At 35.3% G+C, this 19,903-nt stretch overlaps 1 protein-coding gene across 7 annotated transcripts in view; it reads left to right on the top strand.

Moving 5' to 3' along the window:
* Nucleotides 1–17,978, top strand: part of LOC136831071 (phospholipase DDHD2-like) — a 49,895-nt gene extending 31,917 nt beyond the window's left edge. For all 7 annotated transcript variants that reach the window (XM_067091038.1, XM_067091049.1, XM_067091032.1 and 4 more), the window contains 6 exons: nucleotides 4,710–4,901; nucleotides 5,862–6,015; nucleotides 9,682–9,876; nucleotides 10,548–10,684; nucleotides 15,368–15,546; nucleotides 16,610–17,978. In XM_067091038.1, coding sequence (XP_066947139.1) covers nucleotides 4,710–4,901; nucleotides 5,862–6,015; nucleotides 9,682–9,876; nucleotides 10,548–10,684; nucleotides 15,368–15,546; nucleotides 16,610–17,090 — 1,338 coding nt within the window. In that variant the 3' untranslated portion in view covers nucleotides 17,091–17,978. The remainder of the gene's footprint in view (nucleotides 1–4,709; nucleotides 4,902–5,861; nucleotides 6,016–9,681; nucleotides 9,877–10,547; nucleotides 10,685–15,367; nucleotides 15,547–16,609) is intronic.
* The last annotated feature ends 1,925 nt before the right edge of the window (nucleotides 17,979–19,903 follow it).

Genomic DNA, 19,903 nt, shown 5'->3' with positions numbered 1-19,903 from the left:
GTATTTGTATGTATGATACAGTATATTAAAAACAGACTTCATCTAGGTATCAAAGGGAGAACTGGCAGAAAATCAACGTCTACTGACACCTGCCTAAAGTTTGAGACTTGGTTGATGGAGCAGTGGAGTCAAAGAGTAGAGTCATGTCTGTATTCAGAAGAAGACTTTGCTGAATCTGCAGTGTCTTTGGAGGAGTTATTCATTGGTTACACTAAGCTATATGCACTGTACTTTGTCCTCTTTCCCTGGTAAGAGTAAGAAGTAGGGGACTCATAAAGAGTGGCAGTAGCAGCTGCTGCTCTCTCAGAAAAACTCTTTCAGAATTTACTACCAGCATTCCATGATGCCTTTGCTGACGTTCCGTGGTACGTCACCTTCTCTGGTGTTTTTTCGCCTCACCGTTATCGTCCGTAGATCGCCGTTTTCTTCAGTCTCAGTACCTCCGTTGAGGCTCTAGGGGTTTCAACCGTGATTTGGTTAGTTCTTCTTTAGTATTTAAGCGGTGCATAGCTCGCGTTGTTCCATTTTCACTTCCTTTTGCCAAAGAGAATCCATTGACCGGCGCTCTTTAGTTTATTTCTACCTTGGCTCCTGTTAAAACGGATAGTTCAAGTAGTCTGTGTGGATCCTCAGAGGGCCATGTGCAGAGTTTTCAGAAGTGGCTGGCAAAGTGTCAAAAAGAACCTTTGGTGGTGATGGTTGTGAGGGAAGGTTACTTTGTATTTTTTTGTTATTTTTACTCCTATCAACTTCCTGATATCCTTCTCTCCACACTCTTCACACAGAGAAGTTGAGAGTTAGAGGAGTAGATTGGACAATTGTTATGCAATGAGGCCATCAAGCCATGGGCATATCCACTCTCAACAGTTTTATTCATATTACTCCCTTTTTGACAAGTCATTCAATTTGGTCCTGGCAGCCTTTCGAAAGGGCAAAGGGTGTTTTCTGTCAACATGTAGGACACATACTTCCACATCTTGGCACATCTTCAGTCGAAGAAAAGTATTCTTCTGTGTGTTGGAGTTTTCAGCAGGATGGATTAATCTGCTTGGTATCAAAAGTAGTTCTCTCATTTTTGGACAACAGGTTTATTCTCACCAATTTGTTCCTGACAACCTTGAGGGTGAAGAATTATGTTTTATGTCTAACCTCAGAGCTGGGCATTTTGTTCAATATTGACTAATCTATGCTTTTCTGATCCAGTCAGTTATTTATCTGGGGATGAAGATTAGCTCTCTCTTTTTTGGGGGTTTTCCAACAGAGAGATAGACAATTTTCTACCATTTTTGAGAACTTTATTGGGTTGGCCTGTAGACCTCAAGAACCTTTACACTGTCCTCAGATATCTTGGAGGCAGATTAGGTGCCATTCTGAGAAACATTTGGTGTCAGGGAGTTGAAAGGTAAACAGCCTACAGCTTTTGGTGGTTTGGAACGGTCTTACGCAAGGAGAACATTTAGTCAGAGACAATACGATTGCAGTCTTTTCTGACAATTCAACCTCTCGATTCTTATATAAGACGACAGACACAGATCAAGAGATTTATTCAGGTTGGCAAAGAAACTTCCTTCTCCTTTGGACAGAGCCCAGCAACATCATTCCTTTACCTCGTTTTGTCCTAGAGAAAAACATTGTTATTGAAGACCAACTCAACAGAAAAGGGCAAGGTCTTCAGTCAGATAGTCTCCTCTTCCTCAGGTTTGCCAGAAGTTGTGGAACCTCTCAGGAGACTCAACACCAATCTGTTCACGACTGCCCAAAACACTACTCTCCCAGTTTACTGCCCTGCATGCCAGGATCCTCAGGCATGGACAGTTGATGCCTTCCTTCAGAATGGTCGAATCAGACCTTTATGCTTTTCCTCTGTTTGCTCTTTTGAGGAAATATTCAACAAGTTGTGAGCTTTGCAGAACACAAGGATGATTTTTATAGCTCATTGGTTGCCAAGAAGGGAATGGTTCCTCTAACTTCCTTTCCTGGTGGTAGATGCTCCTTATCTTCTGCTCAGGAAGGATCTTTTCAGACAGTCCTATTTGAGAAAATTCCTCCAGGTTTTAACATAACCTCAGTTTGAGCCTTTTGATAAGGCATCACTTAAAACTTAGAAGACATCTTTCTTTTAGCTTTTGCTGCAGTAAAGTGTGTTAGTGACCGTCAAGCCCTTTCTTGTATGTGGGCTTTGTTCTAGTGGCAACCTCTCTTTTCTTCTGTTACCTAAAGAAAAAATGTAGAAGTGAAAGCCCTTCTCAGATTTGTGACAGTGCCTAATTTAACTGCTTTGGTAGGCAATGCTGAAGTGGTTGTCTTATGTCTAGTTAGAACTTGTAAGGGTTTATATTAGTGAGCTTCAAGCCCTTTCTTGTGTTTGGGCTTTGTTCTAGTGGCAACGTCTCTCTTTTCTTTCATTGCTTAGAGAAAAGATTAGAAGTGAAAGCCCTTCCCAGATTTGGGACAGTGCTTAATTTAACTGCTTTGGTAGGCAATGCTGAAGTGGTTGTCTTATGTCTAGTTAGAACTTGTAAGGGTTTATATTAGTGAGCTTCAAGCCCTTTCTTGTGTTTGGGCTTTGTTCTAGTGGCAACGTCTCTCTTTTCTTTCATTGCTTAGAGAAAAGATTAGAAGTGAAAGCCCTTCCCAGATTTGTGACAGTGCTTAATTTAACTGCTTTGGTAGGCAAGGAAGAAGTAGCTGTCTTATGTCCAGTTAGAACTCTTAAGGTTTACATGGACAGACATGAACCTTTGAGCAGAGGAATTAGGTATTTATCTGTGGTGTGGGGAGACCAAACACTCGTGTCCAAGAATGCTTGAGTCAATGCACACACAGTTGATTCTTGAGCTTTTACCATTTTCGAAAATAATCCTCATGGCTTCCGTACCATAAGGACTTCTTTCGCTAGAGAAGGTTGTCATGCAGCTCAGGGGAGATGTAACTATTGTTGACTCATATTATTTGCAAAATGTTCAAATTTAGCATGAGGCGTAAAGTCCTTAGTCCTATTGTTGCAGCAGGGACGCTTTCTCCTCAACCAAATATGATAGTAACCTTGCTTTCTGTCTTATTGTTAGTTGTTAGGAAATCCTACTATTGGATTTTGGGAGTGTGAAGGTACACATTGGTGTATAGGAGTGCACATTCATATATAAAGGTGGTAGTTGTCTTTAGTTTTGGACTGTAGGTTATGGGCTTTCAACTCAGGCACAGGAGTCACTGGTACTCTAAGAGATAAAGTCCTTTTTTCCTAGTAAAGATCCTCTAACAAATCTTGCTATGAGGGCCTTACACCCTGTTGTGGTTCCAACATCTGGTGACAATACTTGCCAGTAAGGATCACAGGAATGTTGAGAAGCTTTTTCCCTTTATTAAAAAACTTTTAGTTCGCTTGGCTGAACATTGTTTCTCTGGCTGCACTAACCCACCATCCTCTTTCAATGTGGTAGTCAGCTAACTTTAACAGTAGGAAAGATTCATTCCAAATAATGTGAATTTTCATGATAAAACTAATTATTTGGATACTTAACTATAGTTAAAGTGGAAACCCACCCAGCCTCCCCACATCTTAGTGGGTGGTCACAAAGAATTCTGACAAGAACGTAAACATTCCAGTGTCAACTTGTGGGAAACAGGTGATTACAGAGGTGCCCCTAGAGGGTTAGCCAAGTGTTATTTTGTTTTATTTTGATTGCTGATCACACCAAATGGCACAAAGATAAAAGCTAACTTTAACAGTAGGTAAGTATCCAAATCATTCATTTTATCATGAAAACTCATATTTTGTTTTGAAAACAACATATGATAATGGTTTTTGCAATTACATACTTATATTTGAAAACTTATATTTGAAATGTTATTTTCTGAGTAAATAAGATGATAAACCCCTATACATATGGAGCAAGCCTACAAGGGCCATTGACTTGAAATTCAAGCTTCCCAAGAATATAGCAAGCATCTCATTTTACAATCAGTTTAGAAGATGGCATTCTTCAGAGAAGCATCTGTAACAGCACACTTTTGTAGTGGCTAATAATGTTATTATCACCCATTTAATCCATGTAATAAATAATTTCTACACGAATGCTTTGCTCTGTTTAACATAGCCTCCAATTTTTGGGACAGTCTTCCCATTCTAAATATGTTATCTACTTAGCCCTAATAGAATCTTTTTGTGACAGTTCATAGGATGGATGCATCCAGTTCCTCTTGCTTCACTTAATCTTTTTGGTTTATTTAGAGTAATGATGTGTTTATGTATAGTAATAAAAAATTTAACATGGAGTGCTTACCTCCAGACACCACAGATTGGAGTTCCTTGAGAGAACTTACTGTTGGTGAGCAATTGAATTTTCCTTCTGTTGAGCAGCTCACTTATAATACTAATACTGTAATTACCACTGTGATATCCAGTCTTCATTTCATTTCATTCATTTGGGAATGAAATGAAATGCCATAAAATAGCATTTTATAGCATGTAAAATGTTGGGTTCTGAGCTGAGAAATATTGATTGCTTTTAGTGTTAGATATTTTTACTTATCTTTTTGGATAAAACACAGGTAGTAAACTGCAATGGTTGTGTTTGGAAAAAGATTTTGTAGAAGAGATATTATGTGATTTATACTGCTGCTTGTAATCATAGAATCAAAATGCAGATTTTTTGCTATCTATTAAGGAAACCCTTTCACTTTCTTATAAATGTTTAAAAATTTCTCAGCATATCATGGACACAGTGGCATCTGAACTGAATCGCCTCTTCAACTTATTTTGTGAAAGAAACCCTTCCTTTAAAGGTCTGGTTTCTTTAGGTGGTCATTCTCTAGGATCAGTGATTCTTTTTGATCTTCTAATGCATCAGTCACATGAAGAGAAAGAGCAAGAAGAAGGGGAGGAATCTCCAATATCAAAGGTATGGTTTGTCATTTATTTCCTAATTTTGTAGGTACTTTAATTTTAATTAGTTGCTATTCTCTTTCATTGTCTTTCATGTAGGACCACCCACTAATTTTCTGTTTGAAATATGATCTGATAGGCAATTAGGATGAAGCTTTCATAATTATTATTTACACCTTTTTTAGGAAAGATAGAAATTTATGACATCTTGAAGTGATTAAGAATAAATATAACAATTGCATAGTGATATGAAAGTGTGCTCTAAAAATTTCAGATACTTATTGTTTATCTGGATGTCAAATGCTGTGGGTAGTCACTATATAGTGGTTGGGAAGTATTGCCACGTTCATACATAATTTTTAGTTTTATTATGATGAAATGATCCTTGTCTGATAATTTCCAGTTAGATTTTCTAACCTATAAATAAAATTTCATTCCCTTTTTATATTATGCAATAAAGATTAGTTGAAAGAGGCAAAGCAGAAATTAGCAGAAATGTGTGGTGCAATATCAGGAAAGTTGCAAACATATTTTCCTGTTATTAAAGGAATTCGTCTACCATTTGAAAGTGACTGTAGTAATTAGAATGCATGATGATGTTATATATAATTATGAACATTAATGTACAAGAAAATATTGAGTATTTGATCAAGTTTTGTACAGAGAAAGGAAAAAGATGAAAATTATTGAGTAGAAATAATGCGTAGTGATCTCTTCATATTTTGCTTTTGAAAAATTGTAAATTTTGAGTCTTGCCTTGAGTAACAATGTATCCTAGAATGTAGGAAGTTGCATTTAAGACATTTTACATTCAAATATTCTATGGGGGATTGCATGCTCCTAAATAGATTTCTGTATTTTAGCTTGGCAGCTTTGTGTCATTGATGAAGACTTTTCTCATTTTTAGGTATGGAGATGATAAATTTATGAGTTACTCTATATAATTTGTAACTTCCCTCTTGATTATCTTCTGCAGGAAGAGTTTAGTCCCCATGAACGACATAGTAATGAGTCAATCTCCTCACCAATAAATTATGTCATGGGAGGGCAGGGAACTGGACAGCCGTCTCTTATATATCCAAAACTGATTTTTAAACCTGAAGCTTTCTTCCTAATGGGTTCACCATATGGTAAGCAGTTCATTCATTATACTTAAGTATATGTGTTCACATTAAGTACAAACATTGCATACATTTTCTAGTGTCAATACCGAAATTAAATGGAGACGATGAATGCCAAATCCCTTTCAGAACAGTTTGAGCACTACTTGTAAATGTGGAACCTCTCAGACATGTTGTATGCCCTTGGTTATTATTGTAATATATGTAAATACATGTCATTAAAATAGACAACTCATCCTAATTTAAACTCTTATGTTCTATTAACCTGTTTTTTACATGTAACTGGGATAGCTGCTGCTGATGCTACTAGCCCACTCTTCTCAGAGGGAGCCTTGTATAGAAAGTGTTAGAGGAAAACTTTTATTAGAAGTTTTGAACCCAGATATTTCAACCAACAGGGGTGTTGGCATCACTGATAGGGTATACCTAATTTCCAGGGATCTTTGGGTTAGGGGTTTTTGTAAACACCAAAGAAAGGAAGATGAGGTAATTGCAGGTCTTGCTTTCTTCCATTCCTGACCAGGACTGGTGGGAGGTTTTTACAGAAAGGCTAGGGATCTTAGGGAATCCCATGAAACAGTTTCGGATCATCCTTGCATTTCAAGAGGGTTTAGGATTTCTTTCTTTGCAGTTATCCCTCTCCCTTTTATTGCCATCATCAGTAGTCTGATGGTAACACCAGACATCTGACACCTGTGGAAAACTTGTGCTGAAAGTGGAATTCAGAATCCAATCTTTCCACCATGGTTTTACCCATGAAATACTTGGAAAAGCATGGGGTTAAAAGGAAACAAGGTCAATATAGTAATACCTCCAGTTACGATGCTTCAGCATAAGGTGTTTTTGATGTTATGGCAGTTTTTATTCAAATTAAAGGTAAAAATAAAGATTTAACCACATAGTTTTATGCATCTTTTGTTGGTAAGCAACAAATGTTAAAACACCATGAAAAACATGAGTCAATTAAAAAAGTGCCCTATTACATAAAAACAAATATTAAAGCATATAAAATAATATGTAGTAATGAAGTTTACAGTATATAATTCTTTAAAAGCTTAAAAGTGTAAAAAAATGCTTCTGTATTTATATGATTCAACTACATTGACTACAGTTTGTACTGTGCAGTTTTGCTTACATAGTTTCAGTCATCAGCCATAAAAATGCAAAAATCAATTGTGCCAAATCATATAAAAACAAATGTTAAAAACAAAAGTACAGTAATATATTTTTACAATAATATAATGTGCACACATGATAAAATCATTTAAAAGCTTGAAAATATAGCAGATAATGTCAATATTTTATGATGATCTAGTTTCAGTTCTGCCACGTGGCAGCATTAGTTCTTGGTAGTAAATTTAAATGTGTCCTTGCCTATGTATTTGCGGTGTTTATTTCCACTGAATTTGTGTCTTTAATAATTAGTACCATGGCTGCTAAGAAAGTGCTGATGAATATATTGTTATGCCATTGGAAAATAAGGTGGTTCTGAATGAAACACCATGAAAAATGTGATAAAATTGCCACCATAGCTTGTTCTCTTGGCTTGAGTAGCACAATGGTACCAACAATCTTTCATGACAAGGTATGGATTTTAGCCCACATCAAGGATAGGGCTCCAGGGATGCACCACCATCATTTACAAAAAAAGAGGCAAGATTTAGGAAGATAAGGAATAGATCTTTTTACTTTGGATTGAACAGCAGACTTGTCAGTATATCCCCATGAGCCATTTCTTGATTCGTGAGAAAGTGGTGTCTTTGTTTGAAGACCTCTGAAAGAAGTTACCAAGTGAGAAAGACAAAGAATTCAATGGAAGGTCAGGATAGTTTATGGGGTTCCAGCATGGAAACAGTCCTCACAGTGTCAGGATCCAAGGCATAAGTGCTCTGACTGACAAATAGCAGCATCCTAATTCCCTACCATATTGGTATAGAGGGGCAACATTTTCTTCCAGAAGAAATATTTAATGTGGATGAGACTAGACCTTACTTGAAGAAAATGCCAAACTGCTCACATATATCCAACGAGAAGTTATGCCAGGCTTCAGGGTCACAAAAGACTATTTGACCCTTTTGTTGGGAAGCAACTGTGCACTGACTCAGGTGAAGATTTCTTCAAATGAAATGTTCCTGAAGAAAGCCAGCAAGATACTCACCTTTCAGACATCACGCAACTTTGAAAAGGAGTTGAAGTCTGTCAAAATATAAGGTTGGACAATTCCATTAGCATAGCAAGAGCAAAATCACAAGCAATAACTGAGTAAATTACTTAGATTCAAATTTGTAAATGCAAGTTTTGTTGAAATTGTGAATAATATTAATACATAACACTGAAATATTAATACAAAACATTGAAACAAGTTGAGTATGCACTGAAGAAAATAAACATTCATTCATAGAGCAGTACCAAGCTCATTAGAGACAAGCTACAAAACAAATGTAAAGATCTAAAGATACATGTATATGAATTTGGCATGAAAATTAAGAAATATGTATATAAAAATTTGGCATGAAAATTTCCTAAAAATGGAAATTGTAACTTTATGTAAACTTTTACGCTAAAGACAATATCTAGCACTGACGGAACAATATATGGACAAAATATATTTATGGTAGGGAAAACAAAAACTACTGGGCTTGGTAACCCCCAACATGAAATTATTATCAAGAATAATGAGTAAGGGCAAGAATCTACCATGGGCACATCACAGAAATTAAGTAATGTTGTACACTTCATATAGAAATTGTAAGTATTTGCAGCAAACAAAAATAAATCAGGAGACATACATTTCTGAATTCTGTTAGAAAGAAAGAAAGAAAGGCACTTGGTTACTAATTTCAGCCAAATTGCCAACCAGCTAACATTTCCTAGTTAGACACAAACACTTATACTTCAGACTAAGAAAAGTAAAATTTCACAAAACAATGCTAGTTAAAGAAAGTAGTCGAAAGAAAAGAACATACAGAAACTATCTGAAGCTACTGCCAATCTAGTGAGACCTAAATTGAGGTGTCTTGGAAAATCTTATTACAGTACAAGGAATAGGAATGAATGAGTGAAGCAAAATGAAAATTATAAATTAAATGCTGCAATAATAGGGTATTGTTGACCAGTCTGTGTGCACACAAAGCGTGATTCATTTAACAGCCAAGGACCGTTAGGAGTGGATGTGCATGCATCAGCTAAACGGATCAAACTGATCATCTTTTGTCCTCTACAGTGGAGTTAATGGTTTGGGGTTTGTATACAACACATTAGGAGGCTAAGTTAAAAAAAAAATAGGTTTGTGATGCAACAAATTGAAGGCTGAATTGAGAGACATTGTGGCTTTTCCTCCTTCTGAGGCAACTCCTCGCTCATTAACTGCTCTTGTCACTCAACCTGTAATTGTCTGTTTTCAGTAGTCATCTTGTTTGCATGTAGGAGATAATAACATGTAATATGAATCTGTTTTTAGGGACCATAAAATCTAAACATTTTGAGACTTTTTTTTAGAGTACCGTACTACTGATTATATATATTTTATTTGGATATTTTATTTAGATTTTAGTTTATACGGAATTAATGTTACAGTTTTATTTATAGCAATATTTGCAAGTGTGTAATGAGTTACTTGAATTCCATGGTTGTTGATTATAAGCTAATTACAATGCTTATGTTTTTTCTTTATAGCAATGTTTGTTACTGTGAGAGGCATTGATACCATTGGAGTTGACTATGAGCTTCCAACTTGCAAACGCGTCTTCAATATCTTCCATCCGTTTGACCCTGTAGCTTACAGATTAGAGACACTTATTGACCCAACTTTAACCAACTTACGTCCAGTTCTTATACCTCATCACAAAGGAAGGAAAAGGATGCACTTAGGTTTGTAGCAATTAATTTTACAGAAAAAAATATTTTTCTAATGGTTCTTGAATGGAGAAAGAATAAATTTGCAACTTGGCATTTTGTTGTTTCTGTTACAAATCTGCTTTGATATACAGATTAAAATATGGACGAGGGTGACGAAGAAGAGAGGACTGAAAATCAGGATGAATTGAACAAAGACATGCTAACTGGAAAGGTAGCAGAAGGAGGTGGTTTAGTTGGAAAGTGACCATGTAGATGCTGTGAATGATATGTATGGTTGGATGCAGTACTAAATGTTAAATGTATATAGCAGGTAGTGTCACAGGAGATGCCATGTGTTGCAAAATTTAAACAGGTGTAAAGAATTTTTGATTTCTTCTTGTATGCATTCTGAAGTTGATGAATACTCTAGGATATCCCTCATAAACAGGTAAAGGGTTTTGAATCACAGAAAATGAATACTTTCAATTTTTATCATTTCTTACCAGTAAACAAAATTAATGTCTTTCAAGTTTTCATGAATTCTGTATGCATAAAATGATGGAAAGGAGCACAGTAAGATATTCCTGTAAATAATTTGATAATAAACCAAAGATGAAGTACAGCATTGTATTTGTATCTTTGAAGCCAACACATCATCTTTCAGAATATTAAGCATATGCAATTTCTTTTCCTCATATGTACAGAGCTGAAGGAAACTATTGAACGAGTTGGGTCTGAGTTCAAGCAGAAAATCGTAGATTCCATTCAGGGTACATGGAATCGTCTCTATGAGCTCTACAGTGGCTCCTCAACAAAGAGCATAGAACATGAGGTTGATGAGGTAAGTGTTTTTTGACATATGTACAAACCAAGATACTTAGCGTACAATATATACCACTGGGGAAGAAGATAGTCCATTCCAAATTGTCATCCATCTGGGGCCTCATGAGTGTGAATTAAGTAACTTTTGAGCATAAGGAGCCAACTGGGTTATTCAAAATTTGTAATTTTTTGCTGGGCAGGGTGCACTGCCATGTGTCCTTTTCTCTTAGACCTCTTGATTTTATATAAGTGACTTACCAAGTAGGTGACAAGGTTCCTGCCACTTACGGGACTGATAGGTACAACTCAGCAAAGAGCTTCATTTCATTTTCTGCTGGCTCCCAACTAACATTGGTGGTTTTGTGCAGTCATCATCATCATTTTTTGGGATATTTGTCCAGTATTTTGGTGAAGTATTAGAATTTTGCTTTTTCAGTGTGCGCTGAAAATTATCTGCTGCTATTTATTCATTTTGTTAGCTTTGTTAACTTTATTCTAATTAGCTAAGATGTCTGACTCTAGTTCTAGTGTTCGGTACTGTTCCGAAGTTTGTAGGACTAGATTAGTTAACCCTTAAACGCCTACTGGACGTATCATACGTCGACTAAAATTGTCTGTTGGGTGCCAAGTGGACGCACCGTACGTCGACTACAAAAAATTTCAACCTTCGGTCAACTTTGACTCGACCGAAATGGTCGAAAAACGCAATTGTAAGCTAAAACTCTTACATTCTAGTAATATTCAATCATGTACCTTCATTTTGCAACAAATTGGAAGTCTCTAGCACAATATTTCGATTTATGGTGAATTTTTGAAAAAAAAAACGTTTTTCTTACGCCCTTGCGTAACTCCGCTGAAAATTTCAGAAATTCTTTCGTCATTTTGTCGTAATTTTTGCACTGTTCTATATTAGCCGTTACATAAAGTTTTATATATGAAAATGTGCACAATTTCATGTACAATACAACAGAAAATAACTCATGGTTGTAGCTTTTATCAGTTTTGAAATATTTTCATATAAATCACGATAACTGCCAAAATTTCAACCTTCGGTCAACTTTGACTCGACTGAAATGGTAAAAAAAGCGCAATTGTAAGCTAAAACTCTTACATTCTAGTAATATTCAATCATTTACCTTCATTTTGCAACCAATAGGAAGTCTCTAGCACAATATTTTGATTCATGGTGAATTTTTAAAAAAACTTTTTCCTTACGTCCACGCCAGAAATTCTTTCGTCACTTTGTTGTAATGTTTGCACTGTTTTATATTAGTCGTTACATAAAGTTTTATATATGGAAATGTGCGCAATTTCATGTAGAATACAACAGAAAATAACTCATGGTTCTAGCTTTTATCAGTTTTGAAATATTTTCATATAAATCATGATAACTGCCAAAATTTCAAGCTTCGGTCAACTTTAACTTGACCGAAATGGTCAAAAAACGCAATTATAAGCTAAAACTCTTACATTCTAGTAATATTCAATCATGTACCTTCATTTTGCAACAAACTGGAAGTCTCTAGCACAATATTTCGATTTATGGTGAATTTCTGAAAAAAAAAAACTTTTTCCTTACGCTCTTGCTGCTGTAACTCGGCCAACATCTCAGAAATTCTTTCGTAATGTTGTCGTAATGTTTGCATCGTTTTACATTAGTCGTTACATAAACTTTTATATATGAAAATGTGCACAATTTCATGTAGAATACAACAGAAGATAGCTCATGGTTGTAGCTTTTATCAGTTTTGAAATATTTTCACATAAATCACGATAACTGCCAAAATTTCAACCTTCGGTCAACTTTAACTCGACCGAAATGGTAAAAAAACGCAATTGTAAGCTAAAACTCGTACATTCTAGTAATATTCAATCGTTTACCTTCATTTTGCAATAAATTGGAAGTCTCTAGCACAATATTTCGATTTATGGTGAATTTTTGAAAAAAACATTTTCCTTACGTCTGTGCGGTAACTCGGCCGAACATCTCAGAAATTCTTTCGTCTCGTTGTCGTAATATTTGTACCATTTTATATTAGTCGTTACATAAAGTTTTATATATGAAAATGTGTGCAATTTCATGTACAATACAACAGAAAATAACTCATGGTTGTAGCTTTTATCAGTTTTGAAATATTTTCATATAAATCACGATAAATAGAAAAAATTCGACTTTCGGTCAACTTTACCTCGACCGAAATGGTCGAAAACTGCAATTGTAAGCTAAAACACTTACAGTCTAGTAATATTCAATCAATTAGCTTCATTTTTCAACAAACGGGAAGTCTCTAGCACAATATTTCGATTTATGGTGAATTTTTGAAAAAACATTTTTTACGTCCACGCGTTACTTAATTCATACATCATTTTGTGATAATATTTTCTCTGTGTTGCTTTGATCGTTTTACAATTTGTTATATACCAAAATCATCGCAATTTAGTGTACAATACAACTAAAAAAATTAACTCATTACCTTTAACCGTTGTGCTTTACAGCGATTTGTATACAATTATATGTTTTTTTTTTTGCTGTCATATATTCCAATATTTATATATGATAATGATATTTTTTCATTTCTGATGGTTGCATACTAAACTTCAGGCAATGACAAAAAAAGGAGCCAAAAATGAACTCTTAATCTTAAAAACTAAGCGTGCTGTGATTTTTTGAAAAAAACTTTTTTTCCGCTTCGGCGCTAACTCACCGAACGCCGCTGGCATACGGGAGACGTTTTTGTAAATAGAGGCTCGGCGCTTAAGGGTTAAGATCTCTTTTAATTCTCATACTAAATGTGTGAAATGTAGGGGGCAGGACTGTAATATAGATTTGACTTATTCTGAATGTCAGGATTGGGACAAGCTAAAGTGGAAGGCTTTGAAATCGCACTTAGCGAAATTAGATAGGGATAGAAAGAGGAAGGCGGTCCTGAGAACTGAGAATAAGGTTAGTTTAGCTCCTGTTCCATCTCCTCCTGTGACAGAAGACAGTGTTATTTCTTCTCCTCAGATCCCTGCTTTGTCTCCAATCCTTAGCCCTCTTACTTCTTTGCCTCATACTCTTTTACCAGGTTCCCATGCTTCCAATCTCGACACCATTGCCAACCTCGAATCTAGATTCGACAAGAAATTTTAATTTTTAGCCAACACGGTTATGGAGGATCATTTAAAGCCTTTGTGGAAAGGGCTTCCAGTGTACCCAGTGTTAGCAGTGCAGTACAAAGTGCTTTGCATCAAGTTTATGGGGATAATGCCCCAAAGAAATCAACCACCCGCAAATGGATAACTCGTTTTAGAAGTGGAAGAGACGATGTTGCAGATGAGCCTCGAAGTGGCAGGCCATCCACGTCAGTTTGTGAGGAAAACATTGATGCAGTTCGTAACCTGATTGAAGAGGATAGGCGAATTACCACTGACTTAGTTGCCGATACCCTTAATATCTCTGTTGGCTCAGCTTATATATTTCTAGTGGAAAACTTGGGGCTGAGCAAGCTTTCTGCTAGGTGGGTCCCAAAGCTGTTGCGCCCTGATCAGCAGCAAACAGGGACAGGCCTTTCAACAGCAATTTTGAACAAGTGGGATGAAGACCCTGAAGCATTTCTAGATAGAATCGTTACCGGTGATGAAACGTGGCTCTACCAATATGATCCCGAAGATAAAACTCAATCAAAACAGTGGCTGCCAAGGGGTGGAAGGGGCTCCATCAAAGCAAAACCAGAACGTTCAAGAGGGAAGGTCATGGCCACCGTTTTCTGGGATGCAAAGGGGATTTTGCTCGTTGACTTCCTTGAAAACAGAAGAACAATCAATGCTGATTATTACAAAGGAGTTTTGAGAAAATTGGCTAAGTAAATTGGTGGAAAACGTCCAGGAAAGCTGCATCGGCGAGTCCTTTTCCATCACGACAATGGCCCCGCTCATGGCACTCGCAAGACGCAAGCTGTGTTACGTGAATTTCGGTGGGAAATCATTCAGCATCCACCTTATAGTCCTGATTTAGCCCCTCTAGAGACTTCTTTTTGTTTCCAAAACTGAAAAAATCCTTGAAAGGCATCAAGCATTCGTCAGTTGAAGATGTGAAAAACACTGCTTTGACATGGATCACATCACAAGGCCCCCAGTTTTATGCAGATGGTCTTAAAGGCTGGTACCAACGATTGCAAACATGCATTGACTTAGATGGATCATATGTTGAAAAATAAACATCATAACTTAAATAGTTTCTTTTATTTTTCCCTTTTCTATGAACTTTTTGAAGCCCCCTCGTATATATAATGTTCTAAATCAGAAATCATACCTTGCATAGTGCTGTATATTGCACTTTCACTTACTAATGTCATTTATGTTTGTTGTATCAGATAAGAATACGAGTACTGTATATGAGGCAATGTCATGATTTTATATAAATCATGGTGTGATAAAAATTTCATTATATATATATATATATATATATATATATATATATATATATATATATATATATATATACACACACACACACATATAAATATAATGTATGTTTATACATACGTATAGATGTTCTAAATCAGAAGTCATACCTCGCATAGTGCTGTATATTGCAATTTCACTTATTAATGTCATTTATGTTTGTTGTATCAAATAAGAATATATGAGGCAATGTCTTGCACACACTTTGCATCATAACATATGTGCTTATTGAATTTTCTGTTATATTTGTTTCCAGGCACTTGCCAGTCAACTCTATTTAGATGAGGAAGAAAATCAGAATTCTTCTAATGGAGACCAAGGAACTCCAATTGGGCGGCTAAATGGTGGACGAAGGATAGATTATGTACTCCAAGAAAAACCTTATGAAAGTTTCAATGAATATATATTTGCTCTGCAGGCTCATGTTACCTACTGGTAAGTTGTGTTTTTGATTTTTGCATCTTTTTATCATGTGGCTTATTGGAACACAATAGGGAATGTAAACTATACTTTGAAAGAATGCTGATAATGATAGAAAGACAAAGGTTAACAAATTTAGGATTGTAACAGAATAAGTTGTTCTAAATTAGGAAAGCTAATAAAGGAACAGAAGACTAAGTGTAGGGGAACTTGGAACAGACATGCAGGTCAAAACTTATGGAAAAACTTATGGAGAAGAAAATGACTGCCTTGAATAAAGCAGTTAATTGTAGAGTTCATAGAATTAGAAGAATTGTAACTTTAACAGTGAATGGAACCAAAGGTTAATAGATCACAGGGAAGTTAATGGCAGAATTTATAAAGGAAAAATAGAGAAACAGAAAACTAGATGTTGAGAGAAATATTAAGTATTCGGTGAATAGAAGAAGTTGGAACCTAAGTAGATCACAGGCATTACAGAGGTGGGCTACACACCTTACAGAGGTGTGCTACACACCTTGTGTACTAGCTAGTTTTATCCAATTTCTTGACACACAAGTGACCCAGTTGATAGCATTTTTTTTAATCAGTCTGTATGAGGGAGTGTGTTGGAAATAAACTTCTTTTGAACCTGTGTTGGTCACTTTGTAACTCCTTGACTTTTATTTTGAGAGTCCAATGTAAGAAATTTATTTCTATTACACACATGATTGTGTGTTGATTATTTCCATTGTATTCACTCAGGAGGGCTATCAATTGGGTCACTAGTGGGTGGGAAGTTGGCTAGCTGATATTTAAGGTGTCTAGCCTGCCCAGGTTTATGCCTTATGTACAGGAGTACTTAAGTTCCAGCTGCTTCTGTGATCTGTGTGGGTCACTTGTTTCTTTTTAAAGAAATTGCAAGAAATGTAGCTAGTGATTAAAGTCTTACCATGATTTATTTTTTGTGTTATCTAAAATCAGAAAGGTTCCTCATTGCATTTCTTAATGTGATTGGATTATGACTGAGTCATAAACATAATTCATGTTTTGAATAATGATTTATTTGGGATTCTCATACATTTTTATATTTTTTCAGGGAATCAGAGGATACTATGTTACTAATTTTGAAAGAATTATATGGTCCACAAGGAATATCCTGTGATGCAGAGCATAACACACAACCAGCATCAGCCTCAGGTCACCATGCCTATGAAGGGGATTCTGCTTTAGGGTCGGCTGCTGTTACTCCAACAAGTCCTCCAGCATTTGACATAGGTAGTAGTGTCTCACAATCTGTAGTTGATTCCAGTGGCTCCATTCCTCAGCCATCAGCACCTGTTCCACTATTTACCGTGGGTCCAGCTAATCCACCTACTGTGACAAATTATACCCCTACCTTTAATTTCTCAAGTGGAGGAGATACTCCAAGTGTTATTGGTGGAAGACCAGTAATTGACATCAACAGTCAACCTAAAGGAATGGATCCCACGGCCACGCCAAGAGATAATAAATCAGTAGGCCCTCCTCCTAAAATTCCAACAGGGACGTTTACAAGAACCACCCCTTTTAGAAGGTAAAAGTTGAATAAAGATTTGCAAAATGCTGTATAAAGTTTTCGGAAGTTATACGATTATTTGTATTTCTAAATGTAAATTTGTGAAAAATAGATATATTCTTATTTCAAGTGCAGCAAACCTTGGTAATATGGACTAGCTGTTGTTGTATGTCTAAATTCAGCATTTTTTTAATTTAAGATATAATTTTAATACCTTTTATATGATTCATTTTACTATCTGTAATAAAATTAAATGTTTCTGTTCTTCATTTTTAACTGCAGTAAATTTCTATATATTTTACAAGCTTCCATAATATTTTATTGTGGATATGTTCTAGGTGCTGTGATTTATCATTTTTTCCATGTGCATCTGAATAAAAAGTTTTTTTTTCATTATTAGATTATATTTTTCTATCTGCTTTATGATATACAGTGCAGAGCCTTGCATCGGGAACTCATCCATCCAGAAACATCAATTACCTGGAAGTTATCAAGCCTATAAAGACCACTGCAAGATTTATTTGCAATCTGCTAATTTTTTAATTATAATTGTTTCATAACTGCATCTTATGGATAGTTTACAAGGCTTAAGGGTTGATATATTAAGAGTGAATGATGAGTGTAGTAACGATATTGTAGTAACCACAACAGAAGGGAAAATTATAGACAACTCTTACTCTCAGTAGATGGCATACTAGCTATATTTACAAGTACCTGCAGTTGACAGATAGGCTGCTGAATGAAATAAATTTGGTCGTTCTTTATTATTCACTTACACAGAGTGGTGAGTAACAATGACTATGATAGTGATAATTAGGATGATTTGGGAATTCAGTTTTTTGTCCAATGAAAATTGGTGATTATGATAAACTTGTTAAAAAAATTTTATGTGAATAAAGCATGCTTTCCATTAATGATTAAATGCCCAACTTGTAATGTAAAGAAGAAAGCTCTAGGCTACATTCAAAAGTTAATCATTTAGCCTCTTATTTCACCAGTTAAAACTGCTCTTTTTTTAATTATCACATTTGCAATTTCATATGAGGCTTGTTTTGAATGTTTGATATGAAGGCTAGTATAAATCTGCATTTAATATTTATTCTTAAAACTATTTAGCATTGCATAATGTATGTTAATGTCATTTCATAAATGTAGTAAATGGATAAAAAAATTAAATCTTTCTTAACTGGTTAATACCAGCTCAATTGCTATGATGAACTCTAACATCCAATTAGTTTACCTCATAATCAAGTGTGGTTTCAATACTGCATGTGCAGTCTCTGGTAATGAAATGTTCTTAGTAAGCCAAGTCTATGCATAGTTTACACAAGCCTATGATAGATTCAAAAAGCAACAGAATAAAACATTTTGCCTTTTATTTTCTAATTGTTGCCATATTTCCTGGTGTTGAAGAGACTCCAGTATCAAAGATGCACCCAAATTTTGACCCGTAAAATTAATGAAAAATAAACATAAAAATAAGGTTGATATATCACAAGTTCATGATTTTGTTTTGGTTGGTGCACTGTCTCAATGCATTAAAGTATCATGGATTTTCCTGCTACATCATTTGGTTATGCTAGGTTTTCCACTTCATTTATTTTAAAAATACTTTTTTATGTACATTGATTTTAATACGTAACAAGCCTTTCTGAACTTTACATACCAGCAAATTGAAAAACTTGAACAGGTTACAGAGTAACAAATACAGTGTATACTTCCCAGCCATCTTTTGTAAGAACTTTTCTTTGGCAACAGTGCCTCAGTGCTAGCAAATGGATGTGGCTACAGATGATAGAGTATTTCAAGATTTTAATAGTATTGGATGTAGGTGTGTGCAACAATTTTTCTTAATGTCAGTTGAAGGAAAAACTAAATGAAAGATAAACTAAATGACAGATAGAACTAAATGAAAATAAAGACTAAAATCCATGCAGTTCAAATATTACAAATAAAAAAATTTAATATTCATAACCTGAAAATACTTTGCATGTTGTTACCATTTGTAAAAGTAGCACATGAATATGTTGGATTTCAGTAGTCTTACTATACAGGAATTATACAGGTTCCTTGTAAATGTAGTAGACATTTAGCTTTCTTTACTGAATAACTCAAAATTTCTTTAACATTTTCAGCTATTTCAATGCTTAATGTTTTTCTCATATGTAGTAATGAATTATTTAAATTTTATATCTATTCATTATCATTACTCTGGCCTGGGTGACTGAATTAACCTATGCTTTTGGCTGAAAGTCAGTTACCCAGAAAACATTCTTGGTCTGTATGGTTCAGGATCAGAGGCTGTCTACTGTATATGTTACTTTAACATGATTTTTTTCATAGGAATGAATGTTTTAAGTTACTGTTGTTTGCATAATTATCAATACTTTAACAAATTTTTTTTATTTTGTATGTATATCTCTGATTCCAGGCTGTATGGCATTCTAGATTAATGAGTTCCAGTTACTGAGGTTATACTGCATACTGTAATATTTGTTAGTTTGGAATGAGACCAGTATCAAAGAACTGTAGTTCAGAATTGATTGGGTAAATAAGTTACCCAGGAGCACATGCACCCACAGAGACAGAGAGAACACACTACTGTGTTACCAACCATTGCTAGGGTAATGTTGCTGCTCACAGAATTTTTATTATTCAAGTAGTTTAATGAGACCATTGAGTTATGCCTCATGGCTACTAAGGCTAATCCAAAGGATTTATTCTCAAGTCACAACTAAAAATAAATATAGGGAAAGTAGAACTGGACAGCTAAGCAGAAGGATCCCAAAGGGACTTTATGAAAAGTAAAAGGCAGGAAGCAATGTAGTTGGGGCT

The sequence above is a fragment of the Macrobrachium rosenbergii genome, chromosome 4, assembly GCF_040412425.1.
Source record: "Macrobrachium rosenbergii isolate ZJJX-2024 chromosome 4, ASM4041242v1, whole genome shotgun sequence".
NCBI lineage: Eukaryota > Metazoa > Arthropoda > Malacostraca > Decapoda > Palaemonidae > Macrobrachium > Macrobrachium rosenbergii.
This window is presented reverse-complemented; position numbering and strand designations above follow the sequence as displayed.